General features: G+C 47.8%; 1 protein-coding gene across 1 annotated transcript in view; it reads left to right on the forward strand.

Annotated features, from left to right (window-relative positions):
* The window catches only part of LOC138296324 (G-protein coupled receptor family C group 6 member A-like), a 149,622-nt gene that overhangs the window by 24,124 nt on the left and 111,298 nt on the right, over positions 1-14,200 (forward strand). Inside the window, exon 2 of the mRNA XM_069235363.1 lies at positions 12,103-12,403. Within this exon, the coding sequence (XP_069091464.1) occupies positions 12,103-12,403 (301 nt within the window). The remainder of the gene's footprint in view (positions 1-12,102; positions 12,404-14,200) is intronic.

Raw genomic sequence — 14,200 nt, forward strand, 5'->3', positions numbered from 1 at the left:
GCCTGCCCAACCCATTGCATCACTAGCTGAGTGTAACTAGCACGTTTTAGACATTTGTGTTGATTTTTCTGACACATTGCTATGCAAATGTACATTGCATGATGGATTCACTACACAGTTGCACTTCTGCAGCTATGGTAAGCCCCACACAGCTGTGCCTTTGTGTGGGTTCTGACCCATGCGATGGCGTAATGCATGGGTTACGAGCTGCGGAACAGGGGTGATGCGCAAGATCTACAGAAGAAGCGTAGCAGCATGTAAACAAATATGGCACCTTCCTATTTTAGTTCCTTTGCTGGTGCTGTTTTGGCAGCCTAGTGCCAACCCAGTCACCCTTGCACTATGATGCAAGCATGCCTTCATTGAATGGAGGATTGCTTTTGTGCAGGAAGGGGCACCACTACTAAGATATGGTGCTCTTCAGCTCTCTCCGTGAGCTGCTGCACTTGTGGCTACCTAGCACCGATTCAGGCATTCTTGCTTCATGGTGCAAAGGGATATCTTCCTGCACAAAACAATCCTAAGAGGCATATTCCTCTTTCTATGTGTGCTGAAAAATGCGGCACACTTAGAAAGAGAAAGTAATAAGGAGAAATAAAGGTATTTCTCCTTGTTATTCCTTACCTGGAGAGGCGAATGTCTTTTGGCGCATTCCCAGGTCTACCACTTCTGGTAAATCTTGGAATGTGTCAAAATCAATGGATGTTATGTGGTAACACCCATACAACACCCATGGAATGCCTCTATGGGGCAGAGTAATGTAAAGTAGTGATTTGACCTGCGCTGCTCTACTTCGGATTTATGACATCACTCAGGGCCACACAAGGTGGCCTTGTGTGGCTTTATAAATTGCATTTTGGGCTTGTGCCGCATTTGAATCATGTTGCGTTTTACAAGAACAATGCAACAGGGCTCATAAATATGCCCACTGGTGCTGAAGCAGGGTGGTGAAGTCTTTAATGTCCTTGAGACTTCATGACAGGAGGCCAGACAGATTGCCAATGGAGTCACTCTGGTTTCAAAGGATGCATGTGCAGTACTTATCACCCAGCTAGGGGAACAGCTGGCAGCAGGGCAGCACAGCAAGGCAGGACTCAAGTCCTCATTACTACAATATTGTGATTCATATGTGTTATCAGGGTACACAACCACACCCATATGTGCACTTAAAGACTGGTCCTGAGGCCTCTGCCCTATTCACTTAGGTTCCCTGTTCAGCTCAATCACTCTGTTCCTGAGATGAGTCCAGGCCCCTTCCCTGTGGAGCATCACTGATTCGACACAAACTTAGGGTAGCACAGACACAGGCTGGCTCTTGCATACTCCAGTGTATGCTCCACCCAGCTTGCAGGTTTGCTGGACTATCACGCTTCATCTGGTGGCATTTCACTAATCCTCATTTTATCCCCATGCATCCAGGACCTTATCCACAAACAAAACCAAGGTAATCCATGTTATGTAGCAGTGCAAATAATTTGTCCCTCAATTTACAGTCACAGCACAGTCAGTGATCAGTACTGTACTCCACATGTATCATACTAACAGCAGCATACTGACATGCATCAGACATACTCAGTCTGTGCACACTGTTATGTACTACAGTCTGTGTGTACTACACTACAGTGTGTCACTTGGAACACATACAACCTGCACACACACTTCGACCATGTGCACACTGTTCCACATTTCAACCGATGTGTTGTGTATGTCTTGCACAGGCACATGCATTCTGCACATGATTTTATCATACACACACTTCCAGTTCACCCTGATGTTGGGAAGTCTTGAGTGAAACACACTGAAGATATGACTGCAGTGACCCAGGTTTGAATGGTCATGTTCTATACTACTACTCCCTACACAGTATGCTGCAACTTTGCATTTGCTCTGTTTGACTCCTGGTGAAGGCAGTAGCTTACATCAACTGTGAGGGTAGGTCTTTGGGTGGCCCTCATGGTTCAACCAGCCTGAAATCCATTACACAGACCTCTGTCAGGGCACACACACACATTATGTTTTACCCCATGAAAATATACCAGCATTAGTGATCTAGACAACAATACTTATTATTATTGATAACATTTATAAAGCGCATTGTCACCGGGATGTTACAACAATCCTTGCTGAGTGTAACACTGTGCAAAATTCAAAGACTTTGCATGTGCTGGCAGTACAGGTACCAGCTTTCTAAACAAATGCTTTCAATTTTATTGACATGCTTCTCCAGAGACAATTTATCATCAAATATGACTCCGAGATTGTGTACTATGTCAGATGGACACAGCTCTTCCTCAGTAGGCAGAGGCCAGAAGTTGAGAGGCAATAACAGTAATTTTGCTCCGCAGAGAAGCAGAGAAATTTAGTTTTATCCCCATTCAGTTTGAGGGAATTTGTATTCATATACTTGACAATATCAGATAATTAGGTCTGGAAAATCTCAACTGCATTCTCCTGACTGTTGTTGAGAGACAGAATCAGCTGTGTATCATCTGCATATCTGACTAAGCTGATATTCTGAGTTTGTATTAATTATTAAAGAAATAAGTGGCTCTCTATAGATAGTGAACAACACAGGGCTAAGCATGGAGCCTTGTTGTATACTTCTGAAGTCGGAGAGGTAGAGGGGTAGAGCCACTGCCTGACAATGATCTAGAAGATAAGATTTCATCCACTTCATTATGGTACTACCAACACCCCAGGAAGCTAACGTAGCCAGCAGGATGTGGTGGCTGACTGTGTCAAAGGCGGCCAACAATTCAAGCAGAATCAAACTGTTGAATGGCCGCTATCGACCCTCATCCAGAGTTCAACCATGGCAATCAATAAGGCCAACTCCATACCGTGCCCTTGGGAAGCTGGAAAGTCAAGCCAGGGTACACAAATCTTAACATTTAGGGTAAATTTCCTACCCAAAAACATCACTGTACCACATTTAATGAAAATGTGCATGTCCACAACCATTTGTGGTTGCTTTGTGACCTACACACTTCACACATTACCCATCTCTGTCTTCATAACGTTTCTGAAAAATGCCATTTATTGCTTCTTTAGCTGCCATTGTGCATGTTAGTCCATATGTGTGACACACTACAATTATTATATTGCTTCAAGCACAGACCTATTGGTAGATGTGTGATACATCAAACTCTGACTATCACATGAAACACACTTTGATGCAGCAGGACACAACAAGACAGCGTGCTGCACTGTACTGCTTAAGAGAAGGATGACAGGAATGACCCATATCAATCTAGATATGTTGCAATTCTGCCCTGTCCCTTTGTAATGCACTGCATCACATTGGCTTACTACACTGATTTTTCCTTAGTTAGAGATATGGTCCCATGTTTACATATCAGAAAATGCCATGCATTGCCATCCCATGCCATGCATTGCTAATTCAGCAGTTTATTCTATTTTGTTACTGGCCTTTGAGCCTGCTTGCATTGCTATGCAAAGCATAGTAAATGTGTATTGTATCAAGTGTGGACAAATGTAGTTTTAACATCAATCGTTCATGTAAAGGGGTTACGTGTGTCGTGTTTTGAGGATGCCCAAACATGCATGAATGCATTTTTTACAAATAACATTTTGGCATATACACACAAGACTAGGCCTTTGTCCCCCATAATCTGTGATGGTATCTGCTCCAGCATTTGCTTCAGCAAAGTGCTGTCATTCTGCTTGATAGTCCATATGTGTGACACACTACAATTATTATTTTGTCTCAGGGACTGACCTATTGGTAAATATGTGATACATCATACATTAAGGGCCTGATTCTAACTTTGGAGGACGGTGTTAAACCGTCCCAAAAGTGGCGGATATACCACCTACCGTATTACAAGTTCCATAGGATATAATGGACTCGTAATACGGTAGGTGGTAAATCCGCCACTTTTGGGACGGTTTAACACCGTCCTCCAAAGTTAGAATCAGGCCCAAAGTGTCACATGAAACACACTTTGATCCAGAAGAACAGAGCAAAAAAAAATTCTGCGCTTCACTGCACCACTTAGGAGGGGGGAGGAAAGGACTGACCCATCTTTATCTAGATATGTGGCAATCCTGCCCTGTCCCTTTGTAGTGCACTGTATCACATTGGGTAGCTGCGTTGATTTTTTTCTTAGTTGAGATATGGCCCCATGCCTACAGATCAGAAATCATCATTCATACATGCTGAGGCCTACATCTAGTTGAAAAGATGTGAGTGATTAGATATGTACCTTGCCATTCACACATACACAACACAATGGATGAGTTTCAAAAACATACTTATTGGATCATAAGTTGACATATTTTCCGTCAGTAGTACCATCATTTGGTATTCCTATACAAAAGAATTTGCCACTATGTGGCCTTGTCTCCGCCAACCTGTTATCAGGTGTATGTCTGCATCACTGTCAAACTCCTAGAGAGTACTGATAACATTCCCATAAGAGAATCTAAGTCAAATGGACATAACAAAATGATACATCTACCAGCAACCGCAGTCCTAGTGATGACTGTAAAAGTAAATCCAAAAAAGAAGAACCGATGGTCAAAGCCTAAGAGAAGTTTTACACAAATCACACTTTCTATGAATAGAGTCTGCATATTCAGCATAGTGTGATCAAGGTTAAAGGGTTGCATTGGCAAATCAGAAATATCAATGCAATTTAAAGTTTTTAAGACTAACCTATTTCTTAGGGTAAGAGAAATCTTCCAGTTATCTCGGCTACTGAGCTCCAGCGATGATCAACACAAAATCAAACAGAGGCTCATAAAATTACCATGCCCTCACTGGAACTTCCAGTGGAAGTCCTCGAAAAAGAAACTTTGGCTACATGATGGATGCTTCATTCACAATACAAATTTCATGATACATTAGTTCATTTTTTTAAGCTTTGAAGTCATTCACTTGATGCTTCACGGAAACAAGAGGAAAGATGGCTTGCAGTGGAGGTAGAGGGAATGAGCAGGAGTGAGATGAACAGAACACCAGAAACTGCATCCATATTCAAATAAATGGCATCTCAGAGAAATTGTGGCACAACTTCTTCACAGCATTAACTACAGTATATAATCATACAGCATTCTCCTTTTAAGTGCAATGTCATTAATTCATCATTTGTGAATCTATGCATTTATTAAAACCATTCATTTTCAAAAATAGTTTTCACTCGCCATTTTCCCATTTTCCCATTTTGAAAAAGTTACTGCAAAGGCAACACCACAATTATATTAAGTCTGGAAACACACCTCCCATTAATAAAAGACACCAAACCTCTAAATAATCCAACTCAGTATACCTTCTTTAATGTCAACTCAGGATTCCTGCAGATGCATATACTCATGGTGATTACTAGTATGTAGGTTTCACTCAAACACAGCACAGTGTCTAGGGGAACAGAGATAAATCAAAAACTTCAAATACCGATTAACCGAAAGTTGAAGACCACCCACACCATCAAAAGACAGAAGAGCCCTGGAACAACCAGACATGGCACCCTAACCAAACTCAGAATACACATCTCCATGGTTACAGAGAATGAACTCACTACCTATTTATTGTCCACCAGCACAAGCTGTCAGTTGAGATGTACAGTGGAGATGTGCAGCAGGCCTATAGGTGTTGTTAGCTCGTTCGCGTGGGCATGGGGCCAAAGAACACACCACACATAATGCCGGTGTATGTTCTGCAAGGCCACGAGGGCCGCCGGCTCATTTATTTTATAACCTTTGGGCCGAAGCCCAGCCTCTCTGGCTGAGAGGCAACAAAGTATAGAAGAGCCCAGGTGGCTTTGTACATCCCTCCCCTATTTAAGTCATAAACAACACCCCACTCAGCAGTGTAACAATGCTGAAAAGAGAGAAATGGACATAGAAACACAGCAAAGGTGCATAGTAACACACAGGATCAACACGTGAAGTCCCGTAGCTGCTGACTAAGCATCGGGTTAGGACACAGGTTGTACTTCCCACTCTGTTCAGGCAGGCCCTTCGTTGTCTCATCTACCAGTTCAGAGCGAGAGGGTCTCACTGGTCCAGGTGAGGTGCTACATCTCTCTTCCAGCCGAGTCTTCTCATGACACGCCATCTGCACTTTGCCGCCTCCTGCGTGCTTCTCATCTCGGGGCTAAGTGTTGATACCGCCATCCGTTGGCACTACCCTTCGGAACCATGAGACATTGCGGGTGACACGTCATCTTTCAGGCTAGCCGTGATCATGGTTCCTTTTATTTTCTCCACCATCCAGAAGTTGGGTTCAAAAGGAGTCCTGAACTTCTACTTGGGATGATGATCCACCAGGATGACCGGGTCCCCCAACCGCAGATCGTGGTGTCTCGCTCGTCAACTCTCTCTGGCCTTCCAGTTTGTTTGGAGCCTCTTCCTTTGCATCCTGGCCACATCTAGTGTCGCTGGTTGCCACAACTCCTTGACCAGGATGCAGCCACGAGGTGGCTGCCTGAACAGCAGGGCTGCAGGGCACAATCGATCGTGCTGTGTGACATATGCTGATAGATTCTCAAGAATTTGTGAAGACAACATTCAGCGTCCTAGTCCTGAGCCACCCCTATCCGCAGGATGCGGTTAAGGGGTCTCATAAACCTCTCAACATCGCTGTTTGCCTGAGGCCACTGAGGGGTAATTCTGCTGTGCCTTATGGCCAGAGACTGTAAATATTCCTGAAACTCTTGTCCATGAAAGGGAGGCCCATTGTCTGTTCGAACTTCATCCGATAGACCTAGCAATGCAAACGCCTTTTCCAACACTGGCCGAACTTGCTGAAACGTGGTGGACATCCCCAGCTCCACCACTGGGAACCGTGTGCAGGAGTCAATCATCACAGCTGTCAGCCGGCCATCAGCCAAGCTTCTGAAATCCAGACTTTTTGAGACCAGGGTCGCGTGCTCGGTCATCACGGGAGCAGGGGTTGGATCCCGGGAGGTTATAGCACAGGGGTGGCACTTTCTCACCGTCTTATCAACCAGGGCATCCATCCATGGGAACCATACCTTGCTTCTGAGCCAGGCCTTAGAAAAAGTTTTTGCTGCCACTTGGTGTCCTTGATGAACCAACTCCACCACCTGACCTTAGAGGGTCTGCGTTATCACTAACTGCTGGTCTCATAGCAGGAGTCCCTCACAGCTCACAAACAGTTCAGACCTCACCCTCCAGACCAGTTGCATTGTCTTGCTCTCCTCAGGATCGAGGGGCCTTGCTCCTTCTAAGAAAAGCTTTCATTGTCAATTTGCCAATGCTTCCTTGGCCTTGCAGATGATCGTGACCTCCTGGGAGGCATCAACAATATCCGGCACCATCAGGGCCGTGGGCATGATAGCTTTACCGCCATGCTCACGAAGTGCTCTATCTTCTGCTCTTCATCCCTTTCCGGTTCGGTCAGGGATGCCATTGGGGGGTGTCGGGACAAATTGTCTGCTGGGTTGTAAGCCACCGGACGGTAGATGACCTGAAATCTGTAGGGCTGGAGTAGCATCGCCCACCTTTCGATCCTCGGTGGGGCAAGTCTGGCAGTGACTGCAAAGAGAGGTACCAGCGGCTTGTGGTCGGTGGCCACGCAACATTCATGCCCGCACAAATATAAATGAAAGTGTTGACATGCCCACCTAATGGCGAGTGCCTCCCTCTCAATCTGGGCATACCGGGCTTCCGTCACTGAAAGTGCTCTACTCACATAGGCCACGGGGCCCATTCTTGGTGGCGTTGTTCCTGGAGCAAGACCGCACCAAGCCTGATAGGGCTGGCGTCCACCACTACTTCCGTCTGCCTTTGCGGGTGAAAATAGGCCATGGTCACCTTGTCCAACAGGGCCCCTTTTATGGCTTTGAACGCTTTGTCGGACACAGGGCCCAATTCCCACTTGGTGTCAGCTCTCTGGAGTTGCCGAAGAGGTTCGACCATGGTGGCCAACCGGGGAATGAACCTCCCACAGTATATGGCCATGCTGAGGAAGCTCCTTACTTCCGTGACACTCCAGGAAACTGAGACTTCTTTGATGGCATTTACTATTCTGGGGTCGACCTGCAGTCCGTCTCTCGAGACAATGTACCCAAAAAACTCGACGGAAATACGGTAGAATGCGCACTTGTTATGTAGTGTTAGGCCTGCATCAAAGATCCTTTGGAGCATGGAGCTCAGGCGCTGATGGTGTTCCTCCAGGGTTTTGGAGAAGATGAGGATGTCATCACTAAGGTTGATAACACCCACCAGCACAGACAAGGTATCTTTAATTGTGTTCTGGAATATTTTGGGGGCTGAGGAGACCCCGCAGCTGAGCCGCTTGTAGCGGCAGAGCCCCACATGTGTGGAAAAAATTGTGATATTGTGACTCTTGGGGTGTAACTCCAGCTGGTGATACCCTGAGTTCAGGTCCAACTTGGAGAACCACTGGGCTCCATTGATGTCCGCAATTATGTCGCCCATAGTGGGGGTGATGTGTCGCTCCCGCTTGATGGCCTTGTTGAGCAGCTGCATGTTCACACACAGGTGGATGGCCCCCGGTTGTATTGGCTTTGGGGCAATTACAAAGTGCAACACCCAGGACATCGGGCCCTTGACCTTTTCAATAACTCCCTGTTCTTTGAGAGTCCATCGTTCTCGTTCTACGAGAGGCCGTAGATTTAATGGTACCCGCCGATTCCTCAAGGTTGTGGGCTTGATTGCGGGGTTGACATGCAGCTGGAACTGCTTCGCTTTTGAGCTTGCCTAGTCCTTTGAAGAGCCGTGGGACGGCCCCCTCGTGGGAGTCATGTATTTGTCTTGCGAAAAAGACCAGCTTGAGGTCCTCTGCCGTGTGGCAGCCCAGCAAGGCCCCCATTCTCCCATTGGCCACGTAGAACCTCGCTCTTGTCGAGTGACGGCTACTGCTGATGTCTACCTTAATTGCCCTTCTCAAAGGTATTGGGTCTTGGCCCCCGTTGGTGTAGATTTTGGTGCAACACGGCGGGCGACATCTTGTTGTATTGCTTCATGTCCATGACGTTTACGAAGGTGTCGATGAGTGCTTTTACTGGGGCACACTTGATGTAATAGGGGGAACATGGGCGGTGGCCTCCGTTTCTGCTCTGGTCACCCTACAAATGAGATGATGAAGATGTCTTCATTCTTTTCGTCCTCGTACTAAGCACCTCCTGGGCACGTTTCTGAGGCTGATGCTCCGGTGTCTTTGATAGGTGCCACTTGTTGCACTCTGGCTCTTCTCAGTGCTGTGACTCCGGACCTGGGCTGCCCCATTCAGAAGACCTTGACGAAATGGTTCGGCTTCCCACATTTGGAGCAGGTCTTCTCCTTTCCCGGGCACACCCCCGGTGTCTTGTGATCGAAACCACAGTGTCCGCAGCCCTTGTCGCCCAGTCTCTGGGGGCGAGGGAGTTGCAGGGTGTTTTGTCATCCTTGGAGGAGGTCAACTTGTTCCTCCTTCACAGGGGGCAGTTTTGTTGATTCTGGCACCTATGTGGACCGCCCCACGCCAGCTGCCATGTTCTCTGCCCGCTGTTAAGGAACTCATGGGAGCGAGACAGGATAAGGATTTTGTCAAGCAAGATGCCTGGTTGTCATACTATGAGCTTGCGCAGTAGGTTGGAGCGACACCCCTGGATTATCTGGGCCCTTATCTCCTCGTTCTGGGTGAGGCCTGTGCACGTGCTCGCGAGTTTGTGCAGTCACGCGTAAAAATGTCTACCAACTCAGTGTCAGTCTGCTTTGCTTGTCTTAGCTTGAATCTCTCGTAATCAGGGTTGAACTGACGGTCGAAGTATCGATTGAGGGCTTCCACTGCCATGTCAAAATCATCATCACCACCTGTGTTGGGCAGCATCTTGAACAGTTAGCAGAGCTCATGGACCCCAAAGTGCAGCTTGAGGGATCTTTGGACTGCACCCTCTGTTTCCCTGGTGCACCAAAAATAGGGGGTCATTACAACCCTGGTGGACGGTGTTAAAGCGGCGGTAAGACCGCCAACAGGCTTGCGGTCTTTTTTTGAGTATCATGACCATGGCGGTTACCGCCATGGTCATCCGCCGCTTCTCCGTTCCGCCCACCAGGGCGGAGACGACCACTGGGCTGGAGACCTGGGTCTCCAGCCCGGCGGCCGTCACAATACCGCCGCCGGTATTGTGACCCGGCTTACCGCCGTGGATTTCCAGCGGTAGGAACTGCCATGAAATCCATGGCGGTAAGCACTATCAGTGCCAGGGAATTCCTTCCCTGGCACTGATAGGGGTCTGCCCCACCCCCCTCCCCTACACCCCCCACCACCCCTGCCACCCCCCAAAGGTGGCAGGGCCCCCCTCCCCACCCCGACATTACCTTACACATACACACCAAACACGCACGCAGGCACCACCAACACACATACATGCACACACACCGACATACATGCCAACATCCACACACACAGTCAGACACGTAAACCCACATTCACACATTCACGCACACATCCACACAGACATACCTACAGACATACACGCACTCACACCCCCCTACATACACAGACGCACACCCCCATGCACCCACACAACACACAACACCCCACCACCCCCTTCCCCTAACGGACGATCAACTTACCTGTTCCGTCGATCCGCCGGGAGGGGACGGGAGCCATGGGGGCAGTTCCGCGACACCACACCGCCAACAGAACACCGCCGCGCAGAATCACAGGACGTGATTAGCTGGGCGGTGTTCTGTTGGCGTGGCGGTGGAGGTGGAGCAACCTCCACTTCCCCGCCGCCCGCACGTATGGCTGTTGGCGGCTCTCCGTCGGGAAAACGACGGAGGGCAGCCAACGGTCATAATACGCAGAGTGGCAAACCGCCACTACTGGCGGTCTTCCGCACGGCGGTCCCTCGGCGGTCTTGTTAAAAGGCCGCCGAGGTTGTAATGACCACCATAGTGTCTTAATCTGCTGAGTCAGTGGCACCGAACGTGGTGCGGCTGTAGCAGGGCCCGCCAAATGGGCTAAAAAGAGGCAACGCGTGACTGAAGCATTTGACCCTGAGTTAGTTGCAGCGCGTTGGCGGTCTGTCTGGGGGGTGAGTTCAGCTTTTTTTTTTATTCACAAATTCTCTTCTCCTTTCCCCTTTCTCCCTTCTTTATTTTGTTTTTCTCTGCGCCAGGCCTTTAGGAGACACACAGGGCGTCATTCTGACCCCGGCTGGCGGAGGTAGCTGGGACCGCCAGAAGACCGTACCGCGGTCAAAAGACCGCGGCGGTCATTCTGGGTTTCCCACTGGGCTGGCGGGCGACCGCCAAAAGGCCGCCCGCCAGCCCAGTGGGAAACACCCTTCCACGATGAAGCCTGCTCCGAATGGAGCCGGCGGAGTGGAAGGTGTGCGACGGGTGCAGTAGCACCCGTCGCGAATTTCAGTGTCTGCTGAGCAGACACTGAAATTCAAAGTGGGGCCCTCTTACAGGGGCCCCTGCAGTGCCCATGCCATTGGCATGGGCACTGCAGGGGCCCCCAGGGGCCCCACGACACCCCTCACCGCCATCCTGTTCCTGGCGGTCGAAACCGCCAGGAACAGGATGGCGGTGAGGGGGTCGGAATCCCCATGGCGGCGCAGCAAGCTGCGCCGCCATGGAGGATTCCCATGGGCAGCGGAAAGTCCGCGGTACACCGCCGACTTTCCGTTTCTGGCCGCAGGCTGTACCGCCGCGGTCAGAATGCCCAAAGGAGCACCGCCAGCCTGTTGGCGGTGCTCCCGCGGACCCCCACAGTGTACTATGTCCAGTCTCTGTGCCACTGCTCAGAGCCGAAGGGGGGGCAGTTGCTTCCTCGAGTAGCAACCAGCACCACAGAGAGCAGCCTTTGGGTCCTTGTGGGGAGGGAGGATGCTGGCAGCACACTAACCTCTGTCCGTCAGATGTGTGGAGCACACTGTTGTTCCTGGGCTCGATGTAGCCTTCAGCTATGCAATTCCTTCGTCCGTCCCACGAGGTGGCACGGCACAGTTATTCTAAAAGCAATGCATATTGGTTGTGCTAGTGCTTGTTTAAAATTGTTCTCCAATACTAGACTCCATCAAAGGCTGGTTGCAATAATGGTCTTCTGCTTTCTTTCTCAAAAAGTAACTCTATGCTTTATTTCCAAACTTTTTTCAGGCTGGAACTTAGAGGCTTCACAGAAGCTCTTGCAATGATGTACACAATTGAAAAAATCAACAACTCCACCCTGCTACCAGAAATCAAGTTGGGATACGAAATTTACGATACTTGTGCGGATGTTTCCAAAGCCATTGTAGGAGCTATGAGATACATGGCGGAAAACAGTTCCTCTGATCAAATAACTGCCGAGTGCAGAAACTCCAACGATGTAACCGTACTGAAAGCTGTTGTTGGAGACACTTATTCGGAAACATCAATAGCTGTTTCTAGGCTTTTAAGTCTGTCATTAATACCACAGGTTAGTATGTACACATTATCCTATATTTCTAATACTTTGACAGTACTCTGACGCGAAGTAAGCATTGATTGAGAAAGCTACAGGAATATCCTTAATTTAAATTGTAATTTAAAGTGTTCCCCGTCGGGGTGACTAACAAGCATTGGCAAAGCCAATAGGTTTTGTCTATGCGAAATCCATTGGCTTGGCCAATATATTTTACATCTTAAAAAGAAAAAGCCCTCTGACGCAGTCAATGGTGGCCGCATCATAGCGTTTTTTCAATATGTGCCACAGCAGCTCAACTGCTTTGCAACGTAAAAAAACACACTGACAAAGCTTTGAGATTTTGCGTAGGCAAAACCTATTGACTTTGCCAATGCTTGTTTTTAAATACAAGAGACTTTAGAAGCGCTGTGCAGGCAAAACTTTAAAAACTATTACAATCTGTAACACTTCAAACACTGCACTATAGAGCCCATTAGTGCAGACTGTGTAATGCAAATAAATCCAATTGTTACCATTTTTATGCAGACATTCGTGTGCCATCACTCATTCTTCCGCCCACTCTTGCGTTCAGGAAGCCAATATCGCAGGGAGGGGGAAACTCGAGGAAATGAGCAGAGCTAAAATCTAAGGGGCATATTTATACTCTGCGTTGGCGCAGTTGTGCGTCAAAAAGTATAAATATGGGCCTAAGTGCTTCCATTAAGAAAAGTTATATCACATGCGTGATTTTATGTACGCTCAGTGATCGATGTCATAGAAGTAGCTTACCCTTCATGCTGCATTGTGCTCGTCGCGTAGAATATGTGTTTTTTTTAATTTAAAAAAGGCTTTACATTTTAGAGGACGGCGAGATTACAATGAAGTATTACAACTAAGTATAGTATATTAGTGTCCTGTGACAGCCTGTTCCAAGACCCTTATTTCCACATCGATCCAGGACATAACAGACAATTTAGATGCAAAAAACGATATCAAGCATTGAGGTCAATTCAACAAAATGCCAGGCGTGGGGTAAAGTGACATCACACGCCCTTTGACCTTCCCTTCCCTTTTACTCACACATACACGCTTACCCCTACACACGCATTCACACATACGCACAATCTCGCTCACATAAACACACTCACTTGCAAGCACGCACACAATTTACATTTTAAAGAATTTTTTATTTACCTCAGCTATTAGGGAAGGTCATATTCCAGGTAACTGTAATTAATGTTTTATTACACTAATAGTGAATAATGTAATATTATTATTTACTATTAGTGTAATAAAAAAAAGCCTGAAAACAAGGAGAGTGGAGCACAAATCGAGCTGTTTGCCACCTCTGAAGCCAGGGGTCTCAAAGGCAATTGCAGGGGTCGCAAGGGGCAAGCCAGGGGTGGCAGCTGCGACCCCTGGCGACCTCTAAATGACGTCTATGAACAAGTGCCAGTGTGCTTGCTGCACTTGCCAGATTTGATAGATTCATGAACAAGGCCGGGCACCGTTGGGCCTGCAGCTTGAAGGTCTCTGGCCTGCTGTAGCCGGGCAGGCGCCATGTGCTAAAGCAATCTGTTACCCTGGCGCCTGAAAACCTCCCCTAATTTCTCAATAAAACTCTGCACTCATTTATCACCCACGATTTGAGAACTCAAGGGCCTTCTTGAAGCAGATTAGTGGGAAATTACAGGGAGGGTGTCAGTGAGGAGTTTCACTTTGGGTCTTTTGTACTGGGCTAAAGAGAAAAAAAAGGATATGCATCACTTTACACGCTTCAAAGACACGTCAGGCATAGTAGATGCAATACAAAAGCAATGACGATGTAAT

This window comes from Pleurodeles waltl, chromosome 5 (assembly GCF_031143425.1).
Source record: "Pleurodeles waltl isolate 20211129_DDA chromosome 5, aPleWal1.hap1.20221129, whole genome shotgun sequence".
NCBI classification, from domain to species: Eukaryota; Metazoa; Chordata; class Amphibia; order Caudata; family Salamandridae; genus Pleurodeles; species Pleurodeles waltl.